This window comes from Kogia breviceps, chromosome 5 (assembly GCF_026419965.1).
Source record: "Kogia breviceps isolate mKogBre1 chromosome 5, mKogBre1 haplotype 1, whole genome shotgun sequence".
NCBI classification, from domain to species: domain Eukaryota; kingdom Metazoa; phylum Chordata; class Mammalia; order Artiodactyla; family Physeteridae; genus Kogia; species Kogia breviceps.
The window spans coordinates 56579939-56606726 of record NC_081314.1 but is presented as its reverse complement, the minus strand read 5'-3'; the positions used below and the strand labels follow the sequence as shown (position 1 = coordinate 56606726).

General features: G+C 39.0%; 1 protein-coding gene and 1 long non-coding RNA gene across 2 annotated transcripts in view; one reads left to right on the top strand and one right to left on the bottom strand.

Moving 5' to 3' along the window:
• The window catches only part of LOC136794241 (uncharacterized), a 372844-nt gene that overhangs the window by 267202 nt on the left and 78854 nt on the right, over nucleotides 1–26788 (bottom strand). The window contains exon 2 of the long non-coding RNA XR_010840672.1: nucleotides 2731–2897. This is a non-coding gene — a long non-coding RNA (uncharacterized lncRNA). The remainder of the gene's footprint in view (nucleotides 1–2730; nucleotides 2898–26788) is intronic.
• The window catches only part of SPATA16 (spermatogenesis associated 16), a 238980-nt gene that overhangs the window by 164277 nt on the left and 47915 nt on the right, over nucleotides 1–26788 (top strand). Inside the window, exons 5-6 of the mRNA XM_059065460.1 lie at nucleotides 6559–6706; nucleotides 25674–25820. Coding sequence (XP_058921443.1) covers nucleotides 6559–6706; nucleotides 25674–25820 — 295 coding nt within the window. The remainder of the gene's footprint in view (nucleotides 1–6558; nucleotides 6707–25673; nucleotides 25821–26788) is intronic.

Here is a 26788-nt window from a genome sequence, read left to right as displayed (position 1 = left end):
TCTGGCTTGTAGAGTTTCTGCTGAAAGATCAGATGTTAGCCTTATGGGGATTCCCTTGTGTGTTATTTGTTGTTTTTCCCTTGCTGCTTTTAATATGTTTTCTTTGTATTTAATTTTTGACAGTTTGATTATTATGTGTCTTGGCATGTTTCTCTTTGGGTTTATCCTGTATGGGACTCTCTGTGCTTCCTGGACTTGATTGACTATTTCCTTTCCTATATTAGGGAAGTTTTCAACTATAATCTCTTCAAATATTTTCTCAGTCCCTTTCTATTTCTCTTCTTCTTCTGGGACCCCTATAATTCGAATGTTGGTGCGTTTAATGTTGTCCCAGAGGTCTCTGAGACTGTCCTCAGTTCTTTTCATTCTTTTTTTCTTTCTTCTGCTCTGCAGTAGTTATTTCCACTATTTTATCTTCCAGGTCACTTATCCGTCCTTCTGCCTCAGTTATTCTGCTACTGATCCCATCTAGAGTATTTTTCATTTCATTTATTGTGTTGCTCATCGTTGCTTGCTTCCTCTTTATTTCTTCTAGGTCCTTGTTAACTGTTTCTTGCAATTTGTCTATTCTATTTCCAAGATTTTGAATCATCTTTACTATCATTATTCTGAATTCTTTTTCAGGCACACTGCCTATTTCCTCTTCATTTGTTAGGTCTGGTGTGTTTTTATCTTGCTCCTTCATCTGCTGTATGTTTTTCTGTCTTCTCATTTTGCTTATCTTACTGTGTTTGGGGTCTCCTTTTTGCAGGCTGCAGGTTCATAGTTCTATCTATTTTTGGTGGCTGTCCCCAGTGGCTGAGGTTGGTTCAGTGGGTTGAGCAGGTTTCCTGGTTGGGGGGACTAGTGCCTCTGTTCTGGTGGATGAGGCTGGATCTTGTCTTTCTGGTGGTCAGGTCCACGTCTGGTGGTGTGTATGGGGATGTTGGTAGCCTTATTATAATTTTAGGCAGCCTCTCTCCTAATGGATGGGGCTGTAGACCTGTCTTGCTCTTTGTTGGGGATAGGGTGTCCAGCACTGTTCGTTGCTGGTCCTTGAGTGAAGCTGGGTCTTGGTGTTGAGATGGAGATCTCTGGGAGATTTTCGCCGTTTGATTTTGTGTGGAGCTGGGAGGTCTCTTGTGGACTAGTGTCTTGAGGTTGGTTCTCCCACCTCAGAGACACAGCTCTGGTGCCTGGCTGGGGCACCAAGAGCCTTTAATCCACACGGCTCAAAATAAAAGGGAGAAAAAAATAGAAAGGAAAGAAAAGGAAGGAAGGAAGGAGGGAGGGAGAGAAGGAATGAAGAAAGGAAGTAAGAAATGAAGGAAGGAAGAAAGCAAGAAAGGAAGGAAGGAAGGTGGAGAGGAAGAAAGGGAGAAAGGAAGAGAGGTAGGGAGGAAAGAAGGGAGGAAGGAAAGAAGAAAGGAGGGAGGGAGGGAAGAAAGGAAGGAAGAAAGGAAGAAAGAAAGGGAGAAGACAAAATAAAGTAGGATAAAGTATAGTTATTAAAATAAAAAATAATTATTAAGAAGAAAAATTTCTATTAAAAAAAAAACAGAAAAACGGGTCAGTCTAACCCTAGGACAAATGGTGAAAGCAAAGCTATACAGAGAAAATCTCACACAGCAGCACACACATACACACTCACAAAAAGAAAAACAGGGTAAAATAATAGTATATCTTGCTCCCAAAGTCCACCTCGTCAACTTGGGATGATTCGTTGTCTATTCAGGTTTTCCACAGATGCAGGGCACTTCAAGTTGATTGCGGAGCTTTAATCCGCTGCTTCTGAGGCTGCTGGGAGAAACTACCCCTCTCCTCTTTGTTCACACAGCTCCTGGGGTTCAGCTTTGGACTTCGCCCGGCCTCTGCGTGTAGGTCCTCCGAGGGCCTCTGCCCTTCGCTCAGACAGGACGGGGTTAAAGGAGCAGTTGATTCAGGGGCTCCGGCTCACTCAGGCTTGGGGGAGGGAGTGGCACGGGTGCGGGGACAGTCCGCGGCGGCAGAGGCCGACGTGACGCTGCACAGGCCCAAGGCGCGCCGCGCGTTCCCCCGGGGAAGCTGTTCCTGGATCCCAGGACCCCGGCAGTGGCTGGCTGCACGGGCTCCCGGGAGGGGCGGTGTGGAGAGTGACCTGTGCTCACACACAGGCCTCTTGGTGGCGGCAGCAGCAACCTTAGCGTCCCACACCCGTCTCTACTGTCCGTGCCGACAGCCGCGGCTCGCGCCCATTTCTGGAGCTCCTTTACGTGGTGCTCTTAATCCCCTCTCCTCGCGCCCAGGAAGCAAAGAGGGAAGAAAAGGTCTCTTGCCTCTTCAGCAGCTCCAGACTTCAACCGGACTCCCTCCCAGCAGCCGTGGCGCACTACACCTTTAGGCTGTTTTCACTCTGCCAACTCCAGACCTTTCCCCTGGGATCTGACTGAAGCCCGAGCCTCAGCTCCCGGCCCCCGCCCGCTCCGGCGGGGAAGCAGACAAGCTTCTCGGGCTGGTGAGTGCCGGTCGGCACCAATCCTCTGCGGGAATCTCTCCGCTTTGCCCTCCGCACCCTGTGGCTGGGCTGTCCTCCGCGGCTCCGGAGCTTCCCTCTCCGCCACCCGCGGTCTCCACCCGCGAAGGGGCTTCTAGTGTGGGGGAGTCTTTCCTCCTTCACAGCTCCCTCCCACTGGTGTAGGTCCCGTCCCTATTCTTTGTCTCTGTTTATTCTTTTTTCTTTTGCCCTACCCAGGTATGTGGGGAGTTTCTTGCCTTTTGGGAGGTCTGAGGTCTTCTGCCAGCGTTCGGTGGGTGTTCTATGGGAGAAGTTCCACGTGTAGATGTATTTCTGATGTCTCTGTGAGGAGGAAGGAGATCTCCGTGTCTTACTCTTCCGCCATCTTTAAGCCGTCCCAGCACAGGGAACTATATTCAATATCCTGTGATAAACCACAGCGGAAAAGAATATGAAAAAAATGTATATATATATATATATATATATATATATGCATAACTGAATCACTTTGCTGTACAGCAGAAATTAACACAACATTGTAAATCAACTATACTTCAATAAAATACATTTTTTTAAAAATGGACATAGACTGCTCATGAAAGACAAGTCCAATTATAAATTATCAAATTATTACCATCACAAAATGAAAACCTGATATTTTGGTGTCCAACCAAAAACAGTCAAAAATTCCCACTATTTTAAATAATAATAATTATAATATTTATAAGTATAGTAATATTTTAAAGCTAAATTTTTTCTAGATTGCTTCACTAATGAGTCATTCAATAATGTACCAGAAATGTTATATATCTGTATATTTATATTTAAAATATAATTTAAAAGTTTAAATATGTATATTTAAAATTACATCACAATATTTCTTATTGGGGCTCTAAGAATTTCCTTTGAGAAAGTATCTCCATTGAAAGTTCAATTCTTATTCTTGCATACACACTCTGCTCACTCACCCACTTACTTACTCATCTTCAAGATGGAGGGCAGAGTCCACAAAAGAACCCCCTTTCTACTGGTTCTGAGTGGGGAGCTCTAGAGGGAGGCCATGCTCTAGCACATACCCTCCTGAGTAGAGAGCCCTGTGGAAGCCTGAATGCCATGCCTTGAGCATCAAGCCAAGAGCACAATGCCTTAAACAAGCAGATCAAGCTGCGACACAAAAACCACACTTCAGCCACTTGCAAAAAAAAAAAAAAAAAAAGTCTAGTGTAGGCTCTTGGGCACGAGTTTTCCTGTCCTGCTGTGTGATGGCTTAGCAAAGCTACCCTGCCAGCAGTTACTTAAGCTGCCAGCCGTGGGAAAAGAAATGGGATGGAGAGAGTGTTTTCTTCTGTCCTGGCCTTACTGGGATACTGTTAATACCTTTCTGGAAACAAACTAGAGGATTAAATACCTTCACTAAATTTTTTGATCCAGAATTTAAAGCAAAATATCTTCAACAAGACATTCAGAGAGACTACAAGGAAAGCTATTTGGATGGTAGGAAGTGTTATGGGCTGAATCACGTGTGTCCCCCCCCACCCCCGCAAAATTCATATGCTGAAGTCCTAACCCCAGGCTATAGATTGTGATTGTATTTGCACATAGGGTCTTTAAAGAGGTAATTAAGTTAAAATGAGGTCTTTAAGTGGGATTTAATCCAATATGACTGGTGTTCTTTTTTTTTTTTTTTTTTTTTTTTTTGTGGTATGCGGGCCTCACTGTTGTGGCCTCTCCCGTTGTGGAGCACAGGCTCCGGACGCTCAGGCTCAGCGGCCATGGCTCACGGGCCCAGCCGCTCCACGGCATGTGGGATCTTCCCGGACCAGGGCACGAACCCGTGTCCCCTGCATCGGCAGGCGGATTCTCAACCACTGCGCCACCAGGGAAGCCCCAGGACTGGTGTTCTTATAAGAAGAGGAGATTAGAATACAGACACACCCAGAGAGAAACCCATGTGAAGACACAGGAGAAGGTACCTGGCCATCTACAAGCCAAGGAGAGAGGACTAAGAAGAAATCAACCCTGCAGACACCTGGATCTCAGACTTCTAGCCTCTGGAACTATGAGAAAATAAATTTCTGTTATTTAAGCCACCCAGTCTGTGAAACTTTGTTAGGACAGCCCTAGCAAACTCATACAGGAACTAACAGCTTATAAAAGGCAGTAAAGTGAGATCAAGACCTTAGAACTGAGGTCTAGAACAGCTCCCTTCTTCGGCACCTCACTCCACACGAAGCCAGGTACAGCTACTTACTTTTTTGGTCTGGACAGGCCATCCCAGGATTGGTTCCAGCAATAAACGTATTCTAGCATATTCCATGTTCCAGCAATGAACAATGAAGCACCAAGCTGGAGAAAACATTCTTCTACTCAATATAAAGGATCTTTACTTTCTTTTGGAGGACCAGAACCTGGTACCTAAACAGCTTGAGTTCTCAATCCACATCTGTGAATTCCAGACCTGCTGCCTGCATTGCTGCTGTTTGCCTTTCATAGTAGCATCCAGACCTCAGCACCCAGACCTGCTGCACCCTCAGAATCCACTGCTGCATAATCCATGGCTACTTCCATCTAAGTGCTGGCTCCGGGTTTGGCATCACAATCATATTCTTTCCCTTCTAGTTCCTCAGACCTGGAAAGGTCAGCACCATGGACAATATAGGTTCTTTCCCTCAGCCATTCAGAAATTTGTCCCACACCAAATTTAAATTGTAAATTAAAACTGGAATGCCTTTGAGGACAGATGCTTCTTTAGAGGTCCTTTGACCTGAATAGTTCAGCATTTGTATTGTTTTATTTCAGTGTCTATTCAGAATCCTAATCATAGCCCATAAGAAAGAATGTGACTTTAATATTGGACTTTGCTGGTGTGCTTGTGTGCACTAGTTATTTTTCTTTAAATCATAGCCATATGGTAAATTTTCTGTTTTGTTATGGTTCCCTTTTATTGGTAAGCATGCAGTGGTTATTTCTTGGAAATGGCCAATTTTTATTAAAATGTTTCTAGAGGAAAATTTTTTTTTTAAATTGTAACTTAAAAAATTGATCATAGGGGCCATTTGTAGTCACTGAGGAATGAAGCAGGCAATCAACAATTGAAATTCAGTTTCTTTCTCAGTTTAAAATCAACTCCTTATTGCTGTTAATATTAGTGTAAAACTTGTTTACAATATACTATACCAGTAATAATATAAATTGCTGTTTGTTAAATGATTTTTCTTTGTTGGAAACTTCAAATCTATTATTTTTCCTTATTGGTTGTTGACAACTTTTAGTTGTCAGGGAAAAAATTATTCCTATAACTAAATATGGATTTTTATAATATTCTTTTATGCTATTTTCAGAAAAATGAGATAACTATAGACACTTCTACTTTTTACTCAATGTTCAAGCCTTGTTAGAAGAAAAAGTTGTAGGAAAGGAATAAATTCCTTTTAAAACTTCACATGACTTTCCTTTTGGTCTGTTTCAAATAGTAATGGACCTAGTTAAAGCAGGAAGCTCAGGGTGATGGCAGGCTTTATGAAGAATGGTATCTTGCATGAACAAAGAAAATTTAAAGAAATTCTTAAATAGCTGAATCCATCTCAAATGGCTCTTGTGATCTGGAGGGAAGGAAAGCTTTGCTAGGAGGAAGTTGAGAAAGTTTTTGTTTTTGTTTTAATTCCAAAAGGCTTTGCCATGTATTGGAAGAAGAAGAATATACAGTTTGTTTAGTTTGTCATGTTATTTATAGACAATACTTAAATCTAGATACTTTAATTAAGTTTTTAAAGTAAAAGTGCTCATCAGTGTCTGTTCATAAGATAATTATGTTAGACTTAAGAATTTGATTTTTAAGATCAAGTTAAAAATGAGACCTCAGAAAACAGGATTTTTATTTTTATCTTAAAGCAAGCTCAGTTTAGAGGTGTCTGTTTACAAACTTTCTTCATTTAATTGGTTTTCTTAATATGAAATAGTATTTCCAGAACTAATTAAAAGTTCATTCTAATGAATATTCAAGACCAAAATATGTTATCTTTGCAGTACAGTATATAGATTTTTAAACCAGCCATAAAGGTAATCATATTTTTTTATATTCTCAGGCCATGATTGAAGAAGCCATCACCAGGGCGGAATCTTTCTCAGTTATGTACACACCATTTGCAACAAAAATCAGAGCTGATAAAATAGAAAAAGTAAAAGAGGTTTTCATAAAAACTCATCCTGCATATGTGAAATATATCTACACAGGTAAGATGCAATATCTTCAAAGTATCAGCTGACAACTTATTTCCATAAAAAATAAATACAGGGAAGTTTCTGATTTTTTGTTGATTATTTCAGTTTTAGGGATTTTTTTTTTTAATCTGATGAGTTGAAATGGAAAGTTATTTTAAGGTTTTAAGTAGAGCTAGCCCTATAGGTCTAGCATAATATTCCCTGTGCCATCATGTTTCTTTTTTTAAGAGGAGAGGTAAAACATAGAAACTCTAAGATTATAAAAAATGAAAGAGTAACCTATAGTAAAATGTCACCTTTCCCCATATACTTCATCAGTAAATTAGGTGATTATAATATTTTCCTGAATATGGATTTTTTTTCTCCAATCCCTGCTATTTCTACTTTCCTTCCTCCATCTATCTCACACCTCAAACATCCCTCTTTTTTTATGTTCTTGGGCCACTGGTATCCAAGTGAGATCTGGATAGCCAGCCAAGTGTACACAGAGAACACAACATTAGCGGTGTCCTTTTTTCCTGTTTTTGTCTTTGGAAACCACTTGCTTTCATTCATTCATTCCAAATACTTTTTACTATCTACCATGCTCCAAATGTTATTCTGAATTAAGACAAGAATTTTCTTGTACTAAATTGAGCCAATCTCTAATGGAGACGGAGATTTCCAGTTATCTAAGATACTAAGAGTTGTCAAAAGCTTTTGTTGTTTCTGTTTTACTGTCTTTAAATCACTGAGTCAAAACAATATTAAAGTGTATTTTGTTATTTTCAAAATAAATAAATTAACAATCAACAACGACTACCATATTAAGCAAAATCTCTAAATACACACATCTAGCATCACATCCTCCTGTTAAGGCCCCTGCATTCCTTTTGTCAGGGTTTTGGGGCCAAGTCACTGATTTATATGATTAATAATATACTCCACTAGTGATCACTTTTAAGGTACCAGGCACTCTACATTCATTATCTCTTGTTACTCCCATAACTTAAGAAGTGAGTAAGATGATTCTCATTTAGAAATGAGAAAACAGCTACCAGAGAAAACAGTTTTTCCAAAGATACACAGCAAATCAGAAAATCAGTGGCAGCAGGCCTTGGATTTGAACCCATATCCTCACATTGAACTACACTATTTCCATCTGATAGAAGCCGAGATGTGATGGAAGCATTAAATTTAGGTCCTATGGAATCCTTATTTCTTCCACAATGCTTCAAGCTCTTCAGAAGAAATATATTTTAAAAATATAACTAGGGATGATTAAATAGTGAATCCCTAAGGAACAATGAAAATTTAAAGGCAGAGAAAGGGAAGAGAAGAAATCACATGCATGCTATGATGAACACTGATGCTGATTTACTTAGTTCCAGCGTTTTATAAGGAAGTAGATAAAAATGTTTCAGAACTCACAATTTTTGCTAATTGTTATAAATCATTTATCATTTTGTTATGGATATCTTCAAGGGTTTTTTGGGGGGTGGTGCAGTGAGGGGAATCAATACCACACAAAAGTTATGTCAATCTAGTATCATGGAAAATTAATCCAATTCAGCTATTTCCATATCTACTCTCAGATCCACTGGTAATAAAGAGAGATTCATTGAGGAGATTACCAGTTTGCCGATTTCTCTACTGGTAGAATAAGTTTAGTTATATTTAACCTACTTCACAGAGAAGTCATGAAGATTAATTAATACTTAGGAAGCACTGTTGCCACTGAGGGTTTAAAAACAACAATAACATTAATGAGCCAGATTCACATCTCATGTAACTCCATCAAACCTGTTATCAAGATGAATTATGATCTGCTGGCAAGATGATTCATGCTAAAGGATCTTATACTTTGGAAGAGAAGATAATTATAAGTTACTGATGATTGTTTCTATCATTTTATAATTACTAATTGCTGGAGTGTGACAGTGCTATATGAGAAGAGAGAGAAGAAAGACAGTTTCTGGAGGAGAAGGGGAGGTAGTGAAGGCAATCTCGAATTTTAAATTTCATTAGGAGTGGTTAGGTCCTTCGCTCTATAGAATGGGTACTTTGAACTAACAGGTTATTACACTGATGACATTATTTCCCTCTTTTGCAAATGACTAAAGGGTCACTCCAAAGCCATTGCTGGAACGACAGTGAAACCACTATTACTAACTATATGTGCGAGTCTTAGTGGCATCTCTTCTTTTCCCCCCAGGTAATTCCAAGGTGAGGAAGAGGGCAGGTCAAATGTGATCTTTAGCTTCTGGATATTTCTCACAGGAGGTGCAGAGTGGTGATTTGGGCAGGCATCAGTAGCCAAAGGCAGTAGCTAGAAAGTGAGTTACACAAAGAGAGATAGGGCCTAGAAGGGTAGTGACCTTGTTTTGTTGGCACGTCCCAAATACCAGGATACTCCTTTTATCTGCCTTCTATTTAAGAAGCTTCTGTGTTGCCAAAAATGTATTCAGTTATTTATTTCAACAAATAGTCATGCAGCAGGTGTGACTAGACAATCACACAGCAAATGTGTGCAAACATGAGACTTTTTTTTTAACCTACACATATTCATCTTTGGTCTGTCCAGAGCCAAAAATATATTCTACCCCACCCCAAAGGACTCAATCCCACCCAATCATTTCTAAAATTTAGTCTGTCTTCAGTAACTATCTAATCAAATTCACCAGCTTTTTCCCCCTTTCCATGGGACTTTCTTCTCCTCCTAGTCTGGTTTCAACTTTCACAGAGCTCGAGCCTACCCAAGGGTCCAAAGAAGCCCATAGGCATGTGAGGAAAGAGTCCTCTTGGAAGTCTTGTGCAGGGTGGCACAGCTGCTGATTATATGGCTAGTGCAACCTGAGACAGCTCTGTTGGCTTGAGCAGGACCTGATGGGCTCATTTATGTGACACACTAGGTCACCCAAGGGCACCTATATGAGTTTCCCATGCTACTTCCTGGTGTAAATGCTTCTTTATATGTACACCAACCACCCCTACCACACAAGTTGGCCCAGACTAGAACTACTTTCTAAGATTCCCTCTCCCTGCCAGAATGCGGAGTTCTAGATCTCACTCTAGAAATCCCTTCTACTCCACTGGAGACTGGAAGTCATTTTAGTCCTCTCTCCAACTTGCTATGTTATTCTGCCATTTCTCTTCTCCTTTTCTCCATGATTCAGAATCCCAATATCCTCAGGACAAGAAGAGGATCTACAATGGAGATGGGTGGTGTATTCAGTTATTCATTTAGTCATCAAACTTTTATTGAGCACATATATTCCAGGCACTATACTAGGTAGTGCTAGAATATACATGCTTCTAAGAAAGAATATGACTCTAGTAATTTATACTTCAGGGTGAAAATTGGACTGTATTTTTCCTCTCTTCTAGAGAATACTTCACTTAAAACCTAAGCTCTAATTGTGGAATGGAAGGCTGAGTCTAATTAAAACAATGATGGAGGAGAAAACAGATGAAGGAGCAGTTTGGGAATAGAAGTCCTTGCCACCAAAAGTGGCAAAGACTGGCTAGTTGTTTACCAAACTATTCTCTTTCCCCCCGGCCCCATGTATGTAACTACAATACATTTCCAGCCTCCTTTACCGTTCAGTGAGGCTTGTGACTCAGTAACAGCCAATGGAATGTGGACAGAAATAACCTGGGAGTATGACACTCCCAGGCCTGGCCCATAAACCTCTGCCATGCAGAACTCGCTTTCCCTAGCCACTGACTGAGTAACTAGGACAGCAGAACTAAAGACGCTACAAGGCAAAAGAAGCTTGGATCCCTGAATGACCATGTGGAAGGCAACCCACTGAATACCCACACAAACAAAAACCAAAATTCTCTTGCTTTAGATCCCTAAGATTTGGAGGCTCTTTGTTAAATCAGGTAGCTTTACTCTAATATACTGCCTTACATCAGTGAAGTAGGCGGCTTCCCACTCCATCTGCAGTGTACACAATAAAATTCATGTGAACTCAGGGGAGGATGGATAAACATTCCTCCATGTACAGCCAAATTCATCCTCAGAAACACTCGGAGTTTGTGTACATTCCCTTCTACCTCCCGCTCACTCATCCTTCCTTGGACAACTACAGGTAAATGTTCTCATACATATGTGTTTGTACCCACTCACAGAAAAGGAACATTTGAGGAGAGACACAGATTCCCCATGGGAGATAGAACACAATTATGTAGCTTTTGTTGCAGCAAGAGAAATTGAGGCCGTAAGTAAGAATTACAGAAATCATCTAAATAAACATCAACAGATGAAGGTCAGAAAATCTGTACCTTGAAGATCTTGGATGAAAAGTCTGCCTATCAAAGTTCTGCTGGATAAGTAGGTATTACCATTAAAACTTGGAGACTAATACATTTAGTTCTCCCAGCAGAGGCTGGCAGACAACCCTCCAACACAGAAACTCTGCCCGACTCCAGGTCACCTTCATCAAGCCTAGATAGTATTGAGTTCATTACTCCTTGGTCATGTGACAGTGCCATGAGCCCAGTAATAGCTGGCAGAGGTGGTGGTGATGAGCAGGAAGAATATTCATGATAGAGATCCCCCAGGCAGTGTATTCTTTCTAGCTAGCCCCTAATTCAGTCATCCTTATCATGGATCTTCACATGAAAAATAGATGCAAAGGGAAAAAACTATAAAAATGAATTCATTTTGAAATGTATAGAGATCTAAGTATTTTTAATTTTTTACTGAATGGACCGACTAAATTAGTGGTTTATTATGAGAAAAACCCCCTTCACCCTCAGTGGCAGGCACTAGGACTATACTGCCTTTATAACTTCTACAAGACTGATAAAGGAGGGTTAAAATTCAAATCTGCCTTGTAGGACAACCAGGCTTTCATATCCTCAGGAACTCACTGTGCATTCTTTGCTATTTGGGGAATGTGGTAAGACCCACCAAAATCTTAAAGCCATATTATAATAGAGCTATAGTGTATTATGTTTCACAGAGGAAAAAATTACTGAATTTTTAGCAGTGTAGCTATCCATTTTTTTTATTTAAGGAAAAATCCAGTTTGATTCATGCAGAGTAGTCAGGGTATATAAAACAAATAATAATTCACCAGCCCCAGAATTATTATGTTTTCATTTATAAAGATTTTGCTTGAGATTTTTATTCATGTATTCCAATGAAATAACACAATTCTGTACAGTTCTTATTCTTGCATGATTGTATTTTAATAATAAAGTAATAAAATAAGCATATCCTGTCTCCACTTGATGAAAATATCAAGATTTATTTGCTAAATAAAATAAATATTCAGTAATGGATCTGTGCTTAGTAATGTTTAATAGAAAAGTTTTCTGGATCAGATATCAATTACTTTAACACTTAGGTAGATAGAGTCATATTTTGTCTCTCCAGTGCAATTTAACTCCCAAGAGTAAATATGTATGTTCAGAAGAATAATATACTGTTTTAAAACAGACCTTTAAAAATTACTTTTCACTGAAATTTATAACCTTGTTCTTGTTCAGTCATCATTTACCAGTAAGGATAATACATTCTATGCTCTCTAAAATATAAAGTTAAAATTTCTCATTTTATTCTTTCTTCTTTAAAATGTTATAATTTTACCATGATCAAGAGTTTCTAAGATTAGACTATTTTCCTCTTTCTAACTCACTTTATCAAATGGAAAAATATCATTATGAAAGTGTTATGGCTAGGTTGGCTATAAAGATGACAAATCATCTCATATTGGTACCACAGAATTCTTTTTAGAAACAGAGAATCATTCCCAAAGAAAAGAAATTCCTCATATATGGGGCTAAAGTCTCTGTTCTTAAAATATTAAAACGTTGGTCTTCCCAATGGGAAGTGTGGTGTTCTGGCACTGTTCTATCTAATCAAAGTAAACACGTCTCAGTGAGCAGCTCACTTGTCCTTTGCAGTAGCAGTTTACAACACCATTTGCCTCTGGTCTCCTTCATCTACTGTCTCTTACTATCTATGATTGCATTCCTCCTTTTAATTGCATAACTCTCTTTTAATTTCATTTTAGCTATAACAGGTAACAATAACCAAGGGATTGTATATTTGCTTTCTTCTTGTTAGTCTGTACTTCTTAATGCATCCAGTGAACCAACTTCCCAGGAGTTGGATTCATCTCTACAATCGGTAACTTGTACCTTTAGTAACTGATCACAGCTCAGCTGCAGTTTCATACCATAGGTGGCCACCCAGGAATCAAAGATTCCTCACCCTCCACCCTGTTATCCTTTCTCTTCCCAAACCACATGCTTCCACGAGCCAGGACCATTCTAGCAAATCTCACTTCTGACTCCGATTCTGGGATTTTCTTTCCCTCACGACACTTCTGACACCAAATTTGTGGGGTTTTCCACACCACTTCTCCAGCTCTCAGCCACTAACTGGTTTAACAATTCATTTCAACTTTGGTACTCACTATCCAGAGTTAGCACAGACGTCACAGATTAAGGGCTCGATCCTACCAGACTGCCCCACCACCACTTCAGATGCCAGTCACAAGTCCCAGGCCTCCTGTACTTCTGACCAACCAGCTATAAGTTCGGGGTTTCCAATGACCCCCAATTCAGGTTCTATAATTTTCTAGGATGACTCATAGAACTCAGGAAGTGCTTTATTTACTATTACTCGTTTATTATAAAGGATACAACTCAAGAACAGCCAAATGGAAGAGATACATAGGGCAAAATAAGGTGGGGTGTGGGTGTGTGCTCTCACTGGTTGCATGACTCTCCCAGCACCTCACTGTACTTCACTAACCCAGAAACTCTCCAAACTCCATCATCTCGGGGGTTTTATGGAGGTTTCGTTATGATTGACTAAATCATTGGCCACTGGTGATTAACTCAATCTCCAGCCTGCCTCCCCTCCCCAGAGCTTGGGGAATGGGGTTGAAAGTTCCAAGTTTCTAATTAAGCCTTGGTTTTTCTTGAGACCAGCCCCCATCCTGACAGAAGCTATCTAGGGGCCTGCCAAAAGTCACCTCATTAGAACAAAAGACACTCCGACCATCCCCTATCACTTAGGAAATTCCAAGTGTTATAGAAGCTCTGTGTCAGGAACTGCGGACAAAGACCAACTATTTTTCTATGATACCACATCATCTCTCACTCATCAGAGATAATATCCTTGTGTTTTTTACTCTTGGGTGCAGACCACTATTCAGCATGGCTTTATCTGTGAGAATCCAGTACATTCTGGGTTGATTTTGTATCCTTCCAGAGAAGATTTTCTTTTGATTTTTCCAAACCACATGGAGTACTACCAACCAGAGAGCCTCTATTTCTAGAGCTGAGATTTCCTGGGCCATCTAGGTAGTATATATTCAAACACCTTGTGCCTAGACTTAAAATTCCCAGAGGGGAACAAGACTCCTACTCCAGGCCCCAGGTAAGTCAGACAAGTTTATTTTGTTAACTTCATCAATGGTTGGATTTTTTTTTTATCTCCATCATTCACTGGTACTCCAGTCTCACCTTTGTTTAAGAATGCACCATGCTATATTATAATTGACTGTTTATTTGTCTACTGCATGCACCAAATGGTAAGCAACACCATGGCATTCATTATCTTACCATTTTATCATAAGGCCGGACACATTTATATAGACTCTGGTAAGGGGAGCCTATAAATATTTTTCAGGTAAATTAGGTAATCAACTCTTCATCTAAGCTATATATCTTATTAAGATTATTTCTAATATTTCATCACTTTGTTGCTATTATGGATTAAACCATTATTTTCATTATACTGTATATTTTATTATACCTATATATTTTGATTGACCTTTTTAAATTTTATATCTGTTTATTTGGGGGTTTCTATATTTACTTTTTTGATCCCTTACTGAACTCTTGTCTATACTAATAGATTTTCAGTTTATCCTCTTGGATTTTCTATATAAATAACCATCTATTCTTAAGTTATGACCATTTGGCCTCTTCACTTCCAAAATTTATATCTCTCACTTTTATTTCAGGTCTTATTCCTTTGACCTGAAATTCTAAAGCTATAGAGAATAATAGTGGTCAAAGGCAGTCATTTTGTTTCTGAGTTTAACAGGAATAAAACAGATTAAAAGGAGTTTCACCACAACCAAACTGACTACTAATAGTGAATAGTAAAGAGTAATACCTAATAATCAAGATAATCTTCTCTTTTAGATTTCCATATGTAAGCAATAACTTATTAAATACAAAACCAAAGCCTTGCTGACTTTCAAATTTTATATATTAATTACAGGAAATTACTGAGTCATTACCATAAGATCATTTGCTCATGAGCCATGATAATTCATGAGTAATAATAGTTCGTGTACATGATAATCATGATAATTCTTTGTTTTTTAATTGTCTTCAACAACTGCACTTATTAAATAAAAAACTGTAGAACTCCAAAACCAATTTCAACAGAAAACAAAAGAAAATCTCCGGTCTCAGGAAAAGAAATTGCTGTGCTTCTCTGGGATGGTACTTTGTTGTTGTTGTTGTTGTTTTATCTTAGGAACATTGTGAATGAGATAGTTGATCTTCTTTACTTCTAGAAAGTATAAAGGTGCTTATAAAATACATTCTGTGTATTAATCTCACCTATGGCTTCATCACTGGTCTCTTGCTTTTCCTTCTGATCTGTTTTCTTCAAGCACTCTTTTACACATTTTTTTATGCTGTATGTATTTATTTAAGGCAAGTCATTACACTTCCAGAGTGAGATATAAACAAATAAGTAGATTACTAGTCCAGATAGTAAGGAAAACTAAGGCTTTCAGATTATGTAAGACTTTTATTATGCACTATTAGTTAACTACCCAAGGGTCATTTTTTGCAAAATGTAGAATCTAATCGAAAGTGAAAAAATCATAATTATGATATAGATCAAGAAAAATGATGCTAAACATTTATTTTTTTGTTATTTCTGAGATATACATTTTAAAGTAATAACTAGAATTATGACTTATAACATTATACCAGAACATGTAAGATTTTTAGAAATTTCATGTAATGTCTGAAACATTTATATTAACATATTTCCATACAAATATAAACATTTATTTTTTATTATCTCATATACTTAAGTCTAGTTATTAGTAATAGTATTACAATAATGTTATAATTATAGCATCACTAAGACAGTCAATTTTGGTATCTTTGTACTAACTGTAAAAATTAATTATTCTTAATCCTCAAATTATTATGTTTCTTAAATAAGGCAATTATTCTTCTCAGATAGTCAACTTGAAGAATTATGTTTTACATCTCAACTATGATATTTTAAGGATTCCATAGTATTTGTAGATATACTGAACTACTAACTAAATCCCTCTATCAGAAATCTTTGGTTTCAAGTAATAGGAATTACAGCTTAAACTGATTTCAGTATATTTAAGTTTTAAAGGGGTAGGAGGAGGCATGAAATACATTGATTTATAATACAACTACAGGGGGACTACCTTTAAGTACAGATTGATCCAATAGTTCACTCACTGCTCTATTTTCTACAGTCAGCTTTCTTCTCAAGTTCTACCTGGTATTCCATCACCTGTACCATGCCCTCAAGCACTAGGATCTTGAGTCATAGCAAAATTCCCAAATGTCATTACAAACTTCAAATCACACTGTCCCAAGAAGCAGTGAATATCTCTTCCACCCAATTCCTGGGACTCACTCTTCCCCATTGACCCAAATTATATTATATGCTTATACTTGAACCAAAACAGGTCAAGGTAATGCCATGGATTGTTTCACCTAAGTCGAATAGGTCTCACTTTTAGAGTAGGTAGGGAAGGAGAGAATTCTCCAAGGGTAAAAAAAGAGGGAAGGTGGGGGAATGCATGTTAGGTATCCAACCAACCAATGTCCATTCCAATGGCTGCAGAAATACACCCACTTAAGGGCATTAGACCAACAATATGTTATTTCACTAACTGTGAATTTAATAAATATTGAAGGGAAGAGCAGTATCTTTCATGTTTGTTTGTCTCAAACCTACTTTGTTGGGGATGGAATTAAGGAACAGCTGATTAAACATAAAACTTTGGAATCAATAAGAATTCCAAGTGAAATAAAAATGAACTATGTATAAAAAACTTGAGTAATTATTTGTTTTTCAAAGTTTATAAATGGGTTATGAGGGGCAACTTATACATACAAAGATCAGTTTTGGAGAAGTAGAGCACAAGTCTGAAGGGAAAATTAGGAATCTTAGGAATGAAAACCAATGTTTTTCACTTGCATCTATAACTCTGAAATTATAATGAAGGTCAAAGGGAAAATACAATTTATTATACAAAGATTCATTAAACAAATAGCTTTCTCACACATCAAATGCAAAAATCAAAATACACTATGTTTTTAAAGTGGAAATTGTTTTATTATTTATGGGGGCAATAATGATGTCAGCTGCAAAGTTGCTGCCTTTTGCTACTTTCTTGCTGATGTGAATTTGTGGATAACTTCCAATATAGAAGTACTGGTATTAAAAAGTGAACAAGATAAAACTCAGAAAATGACTGGGTAGGAAAGAAGTAATGACAAAGTGTTGGCATTATGAAGGGACAGACTGGAGAAGCTAAACTCTGAAACTGATCACTAAGAAGAAGTCATATAAAACTGACACGGTCCCATCTCACACTGAACAACTAACTGGGACCTTTAGAAATGAGATTTTGCTCTAGCCCAAAATGTCAGAACACTTTGTTATGGACAAAGGGCAGAGAAATGACATAGACACTGGAAAATAGAGAAGGAAATGAAACAGAGAAAGGAGATGATAGAACCCTAACAAATCTGCATATTTCTAAAAGACTTTTAAAACCTCTATGATTTTTCTTTTTTCAAAATTGCTTTGAGAAGTTTATCCACAATCTGCTGACTGTGGTTATGATGAGGTGTCCAACAAAAAATACTGATGATGGTGGTATCTATGTTTTCTACTTTATGTCCAGAGAGCTCATATTTTATTTTACAGATATTTAACTTCATAAAAAATAAGCAGTCCCTCATATATAGAGATGAGTCTGCTGATCTACAATCAACAGTTCACATTTTTGCAGATGCTTTTCTGGTGCTGCTGACAGTTTCATTAAGCCAGATTCTCTGTTAATCCAATCTTCTTTGTGACTAAGGGTCCATATTTCCCAGAGAACAAGCTGCAGCAAGGGCCCAACCTGAGCGTGAAACTAAGTTTTCAATCTAGGCAAAGCTGCTCTGTTCATTTGAGCATCAACTCCACTAAGTTACCTAATACATATTATATTACCTCACTCACCCTTTGTAAATTAAACAGAAACCACTTAAAGTTTAGGTAAAATAAAAAAACAAAGATTGTGTGATACTCTTTTCTAAGTTTAGTGACAGAAATAAATCCTATCTCAGAAGCTCTGAACATTTCATTAGCTTTGATTTTTTTGAAGTTCTATTCTTATTTGGATGATTAAAAATTCAGGATTGAGAAAACTTTGTTTTTATATTCAACTCAAGTATTAATTGAGCACCTACAAGGTGCTTGGGGCATGAAGATAATGTGAAGATGTGATCTTGAAGAGGATTAAAACTTATTGGAGAGATGAGACATACTCCCATGAAACATTAGGAGGTTCACTCTAGAGTGAGTGGTATGGGTGTTCTTTTTTTTTAACATCTTTATTGGAGTGTAATTGCTTTACAATGTTGTGTTAGTTGCTGCTGTATAACAAAGTGAATCAGCTATACATATACATATATCCCCATATCCCCTCCCTCTTGCGTCTCCCTCCCACTCTCCCTTATCCCACCCCTCTAGGTGGTCACAAAGCACCGAGTAAATCTCCATGTGCTATGCAGCTGCTTCCCACTAGCTATCCATTTTACATTTGGTAGTATATATATGTCCATGTCACTCTCTCACTTCGTCCCAGCTTACCCTTCTCCCTCCCCATATCAAGTCCATTCTCTATGTCTGAGTCTTTATTCCTGTCCTGCCCCTAGGTTCATCAGAACTTTTTTTTTTTAGATTCCATATATCTGTGTTAACATATGGTATTTGTTTTTCTCTTTCTGACTTACTTCACTCTGTATGACAGACTCTAGGTCCATCCACGTCACTACAAATAACTCAATTGCATTTCTTTTTATGGCTGAATAATATTCCACTGTATATATGTGTCACATCTTCTTTATCCAGTCATCTGTCGATGGACAGTTAGGTTGCTTCCATGTCCTGGCTATTGTAAATAGTGCTGCAATGAACATTGTGGTACATGACTCTTTTGGGGGTTTTTTGTTTTTCATTTTTGGCTGCGTTGGGTCTTCGTTGCTATGTGCAGGCTTTCTATAGTTGTGGTGAGCGGGGACTACTCTTTGTTGCTGTGTGTGGGCTTCTCACTGCGGTGGCTTCTCTTGTTGTAGAGCATGGGCACTCGGCACACAGGCTTCAGTAGTCGTGGCTTGCGGGCTCTAGAGCGCAGGCTCAGTAGTTGTGGCACACAGGCTTAGATGCTCCGTAGCATGTGGGATCTTCCTGGACCAGGGCTTGAACCCGTGTCCCCTGCATTGGCAGGTGGATTCTTAACCACTGTGCCACCAGGGAAGCCCCACATGACTCTTTTTGAGTTATGGTTTTCTCAGGGTATATGCCCAGTAGCGGGGTTGCTGGGTCATATGGTAGTTCTATTTTTAGTTTGGGTGTTCTTTAAGAGTTTGGGTTGGGGGAGTACTGAAATACTCAGGTAGCCCTTTATGGACTAGGTGGGACTTAAATTAGGCACATCTGGAAGTATAGTAATCGACTGAATAAAAGAAATATTGAGAGATTAGGTAGATGTTTCTGGGTGGAAAAGCACAAAGAAAAATTCAGAGGCAGGATGAGCACAGGCTAGTACAAATTAGTGAAATCAGCAGACCTGATGAGAAAGGTTTATACTGGAGAAAACATAGGGATGAAGAATAGACTGTGAAACACATTCACACAACTGAGAGCCCTGAATACCAGGAAAGCAGCACTGAAATTCCTGAGGAGTGATGTAACCATGACGAAGGTGATATTCCAGAAATATTCACTGGGTGGTGGTGTGGAGATATATTGGTGTGAAATCATACTGGTGGCAGCGAGGCTTGCTGGGAAACATTTTCTGTAATCCAGATGCTATGTGATCAGAAATTTGACCAGGGTGGTAGCAATGATAATGCAAAAAGCGGGGTTAATATGAGTTGTATTACAGTGGGCAGATTTAATGAGTTTTTGAGATTCACTAAATGCCAGGGAATAAGAGGAAAGAAAAGTTAACAATGACTTCAAAATTTTAAGCCAGAATAATTGGGTGAATAATGGCCATCCCTTCAATATGCTGGTGAAAAGTAGGGACGAGAGATGTTGTGGACATTTAAAAAAATCACTTTCAAGGTATATATCTGCTGTATTTGAGGTAACGTTCATAATGGTGAGCAAATAGCAATGTTCCAGTAAGCGTTTGGAAATGTTGTGTTTGAAATTGGTGAAATTTTGCAGATGAGACTCTGGCTTTGGATCCCTAGTCTTTTGATTTAGAACAGGGGTCCCCAACCCCCAGCCAGTACCAGTCCACGGCCTGTTAAGAACCGGGCCACACAGCAGGAAGTGAGCGGCAGGGAGAGTGAGTGAAGCTTCATCTGCCCCTCCCCATCGCTCCCCATAGGTCGCATTGCCGCCTGAACCATCCTCCGCTCCACCCATGGAAAAACTGTCTTCCATGAAACTGGTCCCTGGTGCCAAAAAGGCTGGGGACTGCTGGATTAGAAGTAATAGTGAATGCCACAAGAAGAGAGAAATTGGACTTCCCTGGTGGCACAGTGGGCTCTGGTCCGGGAAGATCCCACATGCCACGAAGCAACTAAGCCCATGCGCAACTACAGAGCCTGTGCTCTAGAGCCAGTGAGCCACAACTGCTGAGCCCACGCACCACAACTACTGAAGCCTGCGCACCTAGAGCCCATGCTCCGCAACAAGAGAAGCCACCACAGTGAGAAACCCGGTGCACCTCAATGGCATGTAGCCCCAGCTTGCCGCAACTAGAGAAAGCCTGTGTGCGGCAACAAAGACCCAACTCAGCAAAAAATAATTAATTAATTAATTTTAAAAAGAAAGAATAGGAAAATTCCCCCAAGAGTATTAATATGAAGAACATATCAGTGAGCCAGAGACAGCTAAAAGGTGCACTGAATGAGATGCAGGAGGAAAAGGGAGGAAGAGGAAGCAGCATGTATATGTGTAGGAGAGATGGGGAGATGCAGAGAAAGAGGCAGAGAGAAAGACAAAGAGAGGGAAACAGAGAGACAGAGAGAGAAAGAGAAGAGACTGTCACTGAACTCCAGGGAGGTGACTTTAGGGAGGGAGGAATCAAAGAGCATGAATGTCTTGAGTACCTGAAAGCTGGTCAGCTCCAGGCTCCTGAGGTACAATAAAAGGTTCTTGATAAAGGACAAATGTTACCCTCTTTTGCTGAGAGTTGGACATCTTTCATTTGGAGGATAAAGAATTGAAAGATCATGTTTCTACAAGAAACTTAATCTGCATAATCTATCTTTGATATTCTTTTTTAAAACATCTGCTTCCCTAATGGTACAAATTTGGAACTGCATCATACCTGCAAATTGATTTTTTAATAATAAATTTGATCCTAGTCATCTAAATTTCATCAGCAATTGTGATAAATTGTAAAGGAATGCATTAAGGGATTTATTTCTCCCAAGTTTTCTTCTCACATGACAGGAGCAAAGAAGACATTTTTAATCAATTCAACTTTCCTACCAAAGGACAATATATTCTGGTTAAGTTTCATATCCATCAGAGGCACGGGGCTTTTCGGATGTAGGTAGAGGTTTATGAGCATAAAATTGAGAACAATTAGCACTCAAATTAATGTTACATGAGATTCAACATCTGGTAAGTGTGTTGTCATTTTGGGTCATAGACCACTTGCTAGGCTAAATGTTCATACAACTGCAACTTACTCTGCATACAAATGGAATAAAAATGATACTTTAAAAATATTTTGGGGGGGGCTTCCCTGGTGGCGCAGTGGTTGAGAATCTGCCTGCCAATGCAGGGGACACAGGTTCGACCCCTGGTCTGGGAAGATCCCACATGCTGCGGAGCAACTAGGCCCGTGAGCCACAACTACTGAGCCTGAGCGTCTGGAGCCTGTGCTCCACAACAAGAGAGGCCATGATAATGAGAGGCCCGCACACTGCGGTGAAGAGTAGCCCCCGCTCGCCGCAACTAGAGAAAGCCCTCGCACAGAAACGAAGACCCAACACACCCAAAAATAAATAAATTTTTAAAAATAAAAAATAAATAAAAACAAATTTAAAATATATATATATATATATTTAACTTAACAGTATGTATGTAGGGACCTCTCTCATTTCAAAACTTTGACTAGAATTGAACAATGGATTGAACAGGATGAAACATACAGCATCAAAAGGAAAAGAAAATACATTTTTGCAAGTATATTTTATAACAAATTAGCTATAGTGCTAATATTAGTTTCTCTAGTTCATCTAACCACTGTCACTATTAATATAGGTCTCCTCTTTATCCATCAAATATTTAAGAGCAAGAAGAGGTCAACCTCTCAAAGTCTTTGTGCTATTTATATAACAGAGCCCTCAAACATCGGCTGCTTCTGGCAATAGAGGGGCATCAGAAAATGCCAGATCTCAAGGTGCCTCCTGCGACTCACCACAAACACCAGCCCATGCACAGCACACCCTAGACTATTCTGAATCTAAGGACTCCGGGGCCTCCAAGAGCACTTTAATGTAGACCTTAAAGTCCTAGAGGTGTCCTGCAGGGAACCCTTTCTGAGCTGGAAGCAGGTGCTGGCAGGAAGCTTCAGGTTACCTGGGATCCAGCGGCTTCTATGTCAACAAGCTACATATACTCTGGGTCTGTGGGGAAGTCAGAGCATCCATAAAGCCTACCCACACCCATTCAGGGGGCTTCTGGGCATCCAGAGTTACCCAGAAAGCCAAGGCTCTCCCCAGAGGTTGGCCCCAGACTTCACCACCAGCATGGCCAAGAGCACTTGGGCCTTCTAGGTCAGGGAGCAAAACTAGATTAAAGAGCAAACCATAGCCAGGGAACCCATACCCTCTCCTGCCCTCCACCTCCAGAGTATGATAATTCCTGAAAGTACTGACAATTTAGACATGCCAGCATCTTAGAGAGTGGTAAAGAATAACCACAATCAAAAAAAAAAAAAATGACCATTTATCAGGAGAATGAGCTAGTGTCCATTTTAGTTTTACTTAATTGCCTTTTCACATGATCCGGTTATTGGCAACTTCAGTAAAACTGGTAAACTCTTGGTTGGTTGTCTGTATCTGCAGATTTCAAAAGCAAAGAAACTTTCTGCACTCTTGAGATGGAGATGCAGAAATCACATTTTACCTTGTTTATAGAAATGAGCCATCCTTTTAAAGAGACGCAAACACCAACTAAAGAAGCATCTAATACTGCAATCTGCTTTTAAAGTGCCTAAAAGTTATGCTATTAATTCTAAGAACCCTTGAGCCTTTGTTGTACTTTTCTAGATGGAGTAAGGAAGTGTTCTATCTAGAATTGTGTCTGTTAAAGCCATCTGTGTACTGACATTGCCCTGCTTCTGTAACATGCTTCCGCTTCCCAATGATTGTCAGAGTGATGATCACTGCTGTAGGATCGTTTTGAGAGTTAAGCCCTGTGCTTCAATGTTCAGCAGCCTGACTCTCAATTCTGGTCCCTCCATTTGCTGTGTTGGGCAAGTTTGTAATTTCTTGAAGCTCCAGTTTGGTCCTCCATAAGGTGGTCATAATAATGTGTCCTGCTCTACATTGTTGTTGAAGGAGAAAGATAATCCTGATAACGTGTATGGCACAGAAGAAGTGTCACATAAATGTCAGCCCTCAATAATATTTAGTGGTTACCAGATCCTGTCACCAAAAACTAAATCATGTTTAATATATTTTTGTTCTGAGCTTGTGTTTAAAAGATATTTTGTAATATTTCCTTTTAATTTTCAGCATACACATTAACTCTCTGTTTGACAGCCGCATGCTATTTACTTAACCAAAATGTGCCAAATTGCTTACTGCAGTGTGTTCCAAACTGTGCTTTGAAAAATTGGGATTTTTGTGGAGGGGTTCAAGGTGGCTATTGTGTGTGGGGTATAGAATGGGGTACAGTGATGAGAGTGAGTGGTCAGTGATCCAGGCTTCAAATGGAACAGCTCTACCTTTACCAACTTTAAATACTGGGCTTCTCAGTAAATTTTAGTTTGAACAAAGGGTTCTGCAGCTAAAAATCAGGGCGGGGAAGTCAGAGAGGGTGGATAAAAACACTCATGGTTTACTGTGTCTATTATTATTATTATTTTTTTTTTTTTTTTTTTTTTTTTTTTTTTTTTGTGGTACGCGGGCCTCTCACCGCTGTGGCCTCTCCCGCTGCGGAGCACAGGCCCCGGACGCACAGGCTCAGCAGCCATAGCTCACGGGCCCAGCCGCTCCGCGGCACGCGGGATCCTCCCGGACCGGGGCACGAACCCGCGTCCCCTGCATCGGCAGGCGGACTCCCAACCACTGCGCCACCAGGGAAGCCCCTATTATTTTTTAAAGAAATATTACAGATAGAAAAGACTGTATTTGAAACACTGCCATTTGAGTTCTGATTCTAGATTAAAAATTGGCATTTAAATCATAATTCAAGGATATTTGGAATTTCATCTTTTTCCCTTTCTGGCAGTGTTAAATAGGGAGGGCTCATTAAACCCTCTGTTCATCATCCTTCATTTGAGAAGTCTATTGTAATAAACCAAAGCATTCTTACTCAGAATGAAAATGAATGAAGTAAATCTGGCCTCCAAGACCCCATGGCTGACATCTGTCCCTGTCCCAAAAGTAATCCAAAGTCAAGCAAGCCTAAAGCAGAGTGCAGTGGTTAGGCCCACGGTCTCTGGAGTCAGACTGCCCAGGTGTGACTCCTGCTTTGTCCACTTATATGCGTGTTTCCAGACAAGTCACTTCCCATCTGTGTACCTCAACCTCCCAGTTATTTGTAAAATGAGGACAATAGCACCAATTATATGAATGTATCATGAGGATTTAAAGAGAATGCCCACAAAACAAACATGATTACCAAAGGGGAAAGGGAAGGAAGGGAGGGATAAATTAGGAGCATGGGATTAACAGATAAAAACTATTATACATAAAATAGATAAGCAACAAAGATTTACTGTATAGCACAGGGAACTATTTTCAGTATCTTATAATAACCTATGATGGAAAATAATCTGAAAAAAAATATAATTGAACCACTTTTTGTACACCTGAAACACAATATTGTAAATCAACTATATGTCAATCTAAAAAGTTTTAATAGAATGCACACAAAATGTTTAGAACAAGGGAAGGTAGAAAATAAGTACTAAGTAAATATTAGCTCTTCTAGTCATTAAGAACAGTTTGTTTTAGAACCATTTTCTTGACACATGAGTTATTTCCAAGTCTAATTACAAAAGTTAGTACATTTACCATTTTAAATTTCCTTCAACTATAGGAGGGATAGCAACTAAATTAATTAGCCTTATATTTTAATTCTTACTTGGTAATTTTTCTCTTTCCTTTCATATAACATTATTTTCTTAAACAAACAGTGAACGGAAAAATCAAATTCTCTTGAAAGGTGTCACACAGAAAAATATTAAGCCTGCAACCTGGCCCTGAATTTTGTATTATTTTGAATACGGGGAAAGAGGAACACATAACCTAGCCATATTCTATTGCTATACTTTGTGTATGTTTATATTTTAAGAAAAGTATGAGGGATAATTAAAGTATGATTTTGATATATCATCTATTTGACCTTTTGATGCACATACTTTTACTTTGTATCTTTAATTTTTTCTGAGTATAATTCTTGAAATCTGGGAGGGAAATACCCTGAAAACAATAAAATGATAAATTCTTTGGGTTTTTTTCTGTCATATTTCAGACTTTCAAGGATTCCACATGTTGCCTCAGACAGCTGACTGGTCATCTTTTCCTCCTCAACAGTATCTCTTGACTCTTGGGTTCAAAAACAAAGAAGATGGAAAGTTTTTGGAAAAAGTATCAAGTAGGAAGTTACCAACATTTACAGGTAAGTCACCTGGACTTGTTATCTTGCAATACTGTTTTAAATTAGGAATTGTGCATTATTCATTAAGCTTTATTCATCACAAGCCTAGCATATAGTCGGGCCTGGGCACCAAAATGTTGGATCGTACTTAACTCCTTCTGATTTTCTTTGTGGGCTAGTTAACAATACCTGGAATTCTGGTTCCCCCGGGAGAGCCCACCTCCCTCACTCTAACCATCTCACCGCAACCACACCACCACCCATGCCTGATCACTGGGCACTTAAAGATTACAAGCTTTTGTCATCATCCATCAGCAAACACAGAAGAAAATCATGCAACAAAACTATTGTATGAAATCAAACATATAGCCAATGACCACCTTAAATCACTTGGATTATCTGCCATGGTATTAATATCTGTTCTACTCTTTTCTTATGTAATTAACCAAGATCTCAGATCTCCTGAAGAGTATTATAGTTAAATGGTGCTCAGTGATTCTAGTTGAAACTTTCAAAAATCAAGTAAACATTCAGGTGGAGTTGAAGTCTCATACTTATGGGCTGAATTCATGACCAGGTTGAATTTATCCCTTCAGCTCTACCCACATAATTAAGGATTTGTGTTTTGTCTGGCACTCTGTCCTCTGAGGCTTATCTCAGCTTCAAGTTACATTCAAAGTCAGTGCAATCTGCACACTTGAATAATACCTGGGAGGAACAAGACAAGAATCAAACACATTTATGATGACATTTTTTTCACAACTCAGGAAAAGCATATTCTGCAGAGGTGAATTGTTATAGGCTGTCCCGTGGATCTCTCAATCAAGAAACACAACAAAAGGAATAAATGATAGTCTCTAAAGGGCAATGTCTCCTCATAGATCTTTTACTGTTACACTTCTGGTCTTTGAGATGGGACTCGTTTCTATACTAAAGATTTCACATCTATTAATATTGAGATATCTGTTTACAGCTTGCTAAGGAAAGCA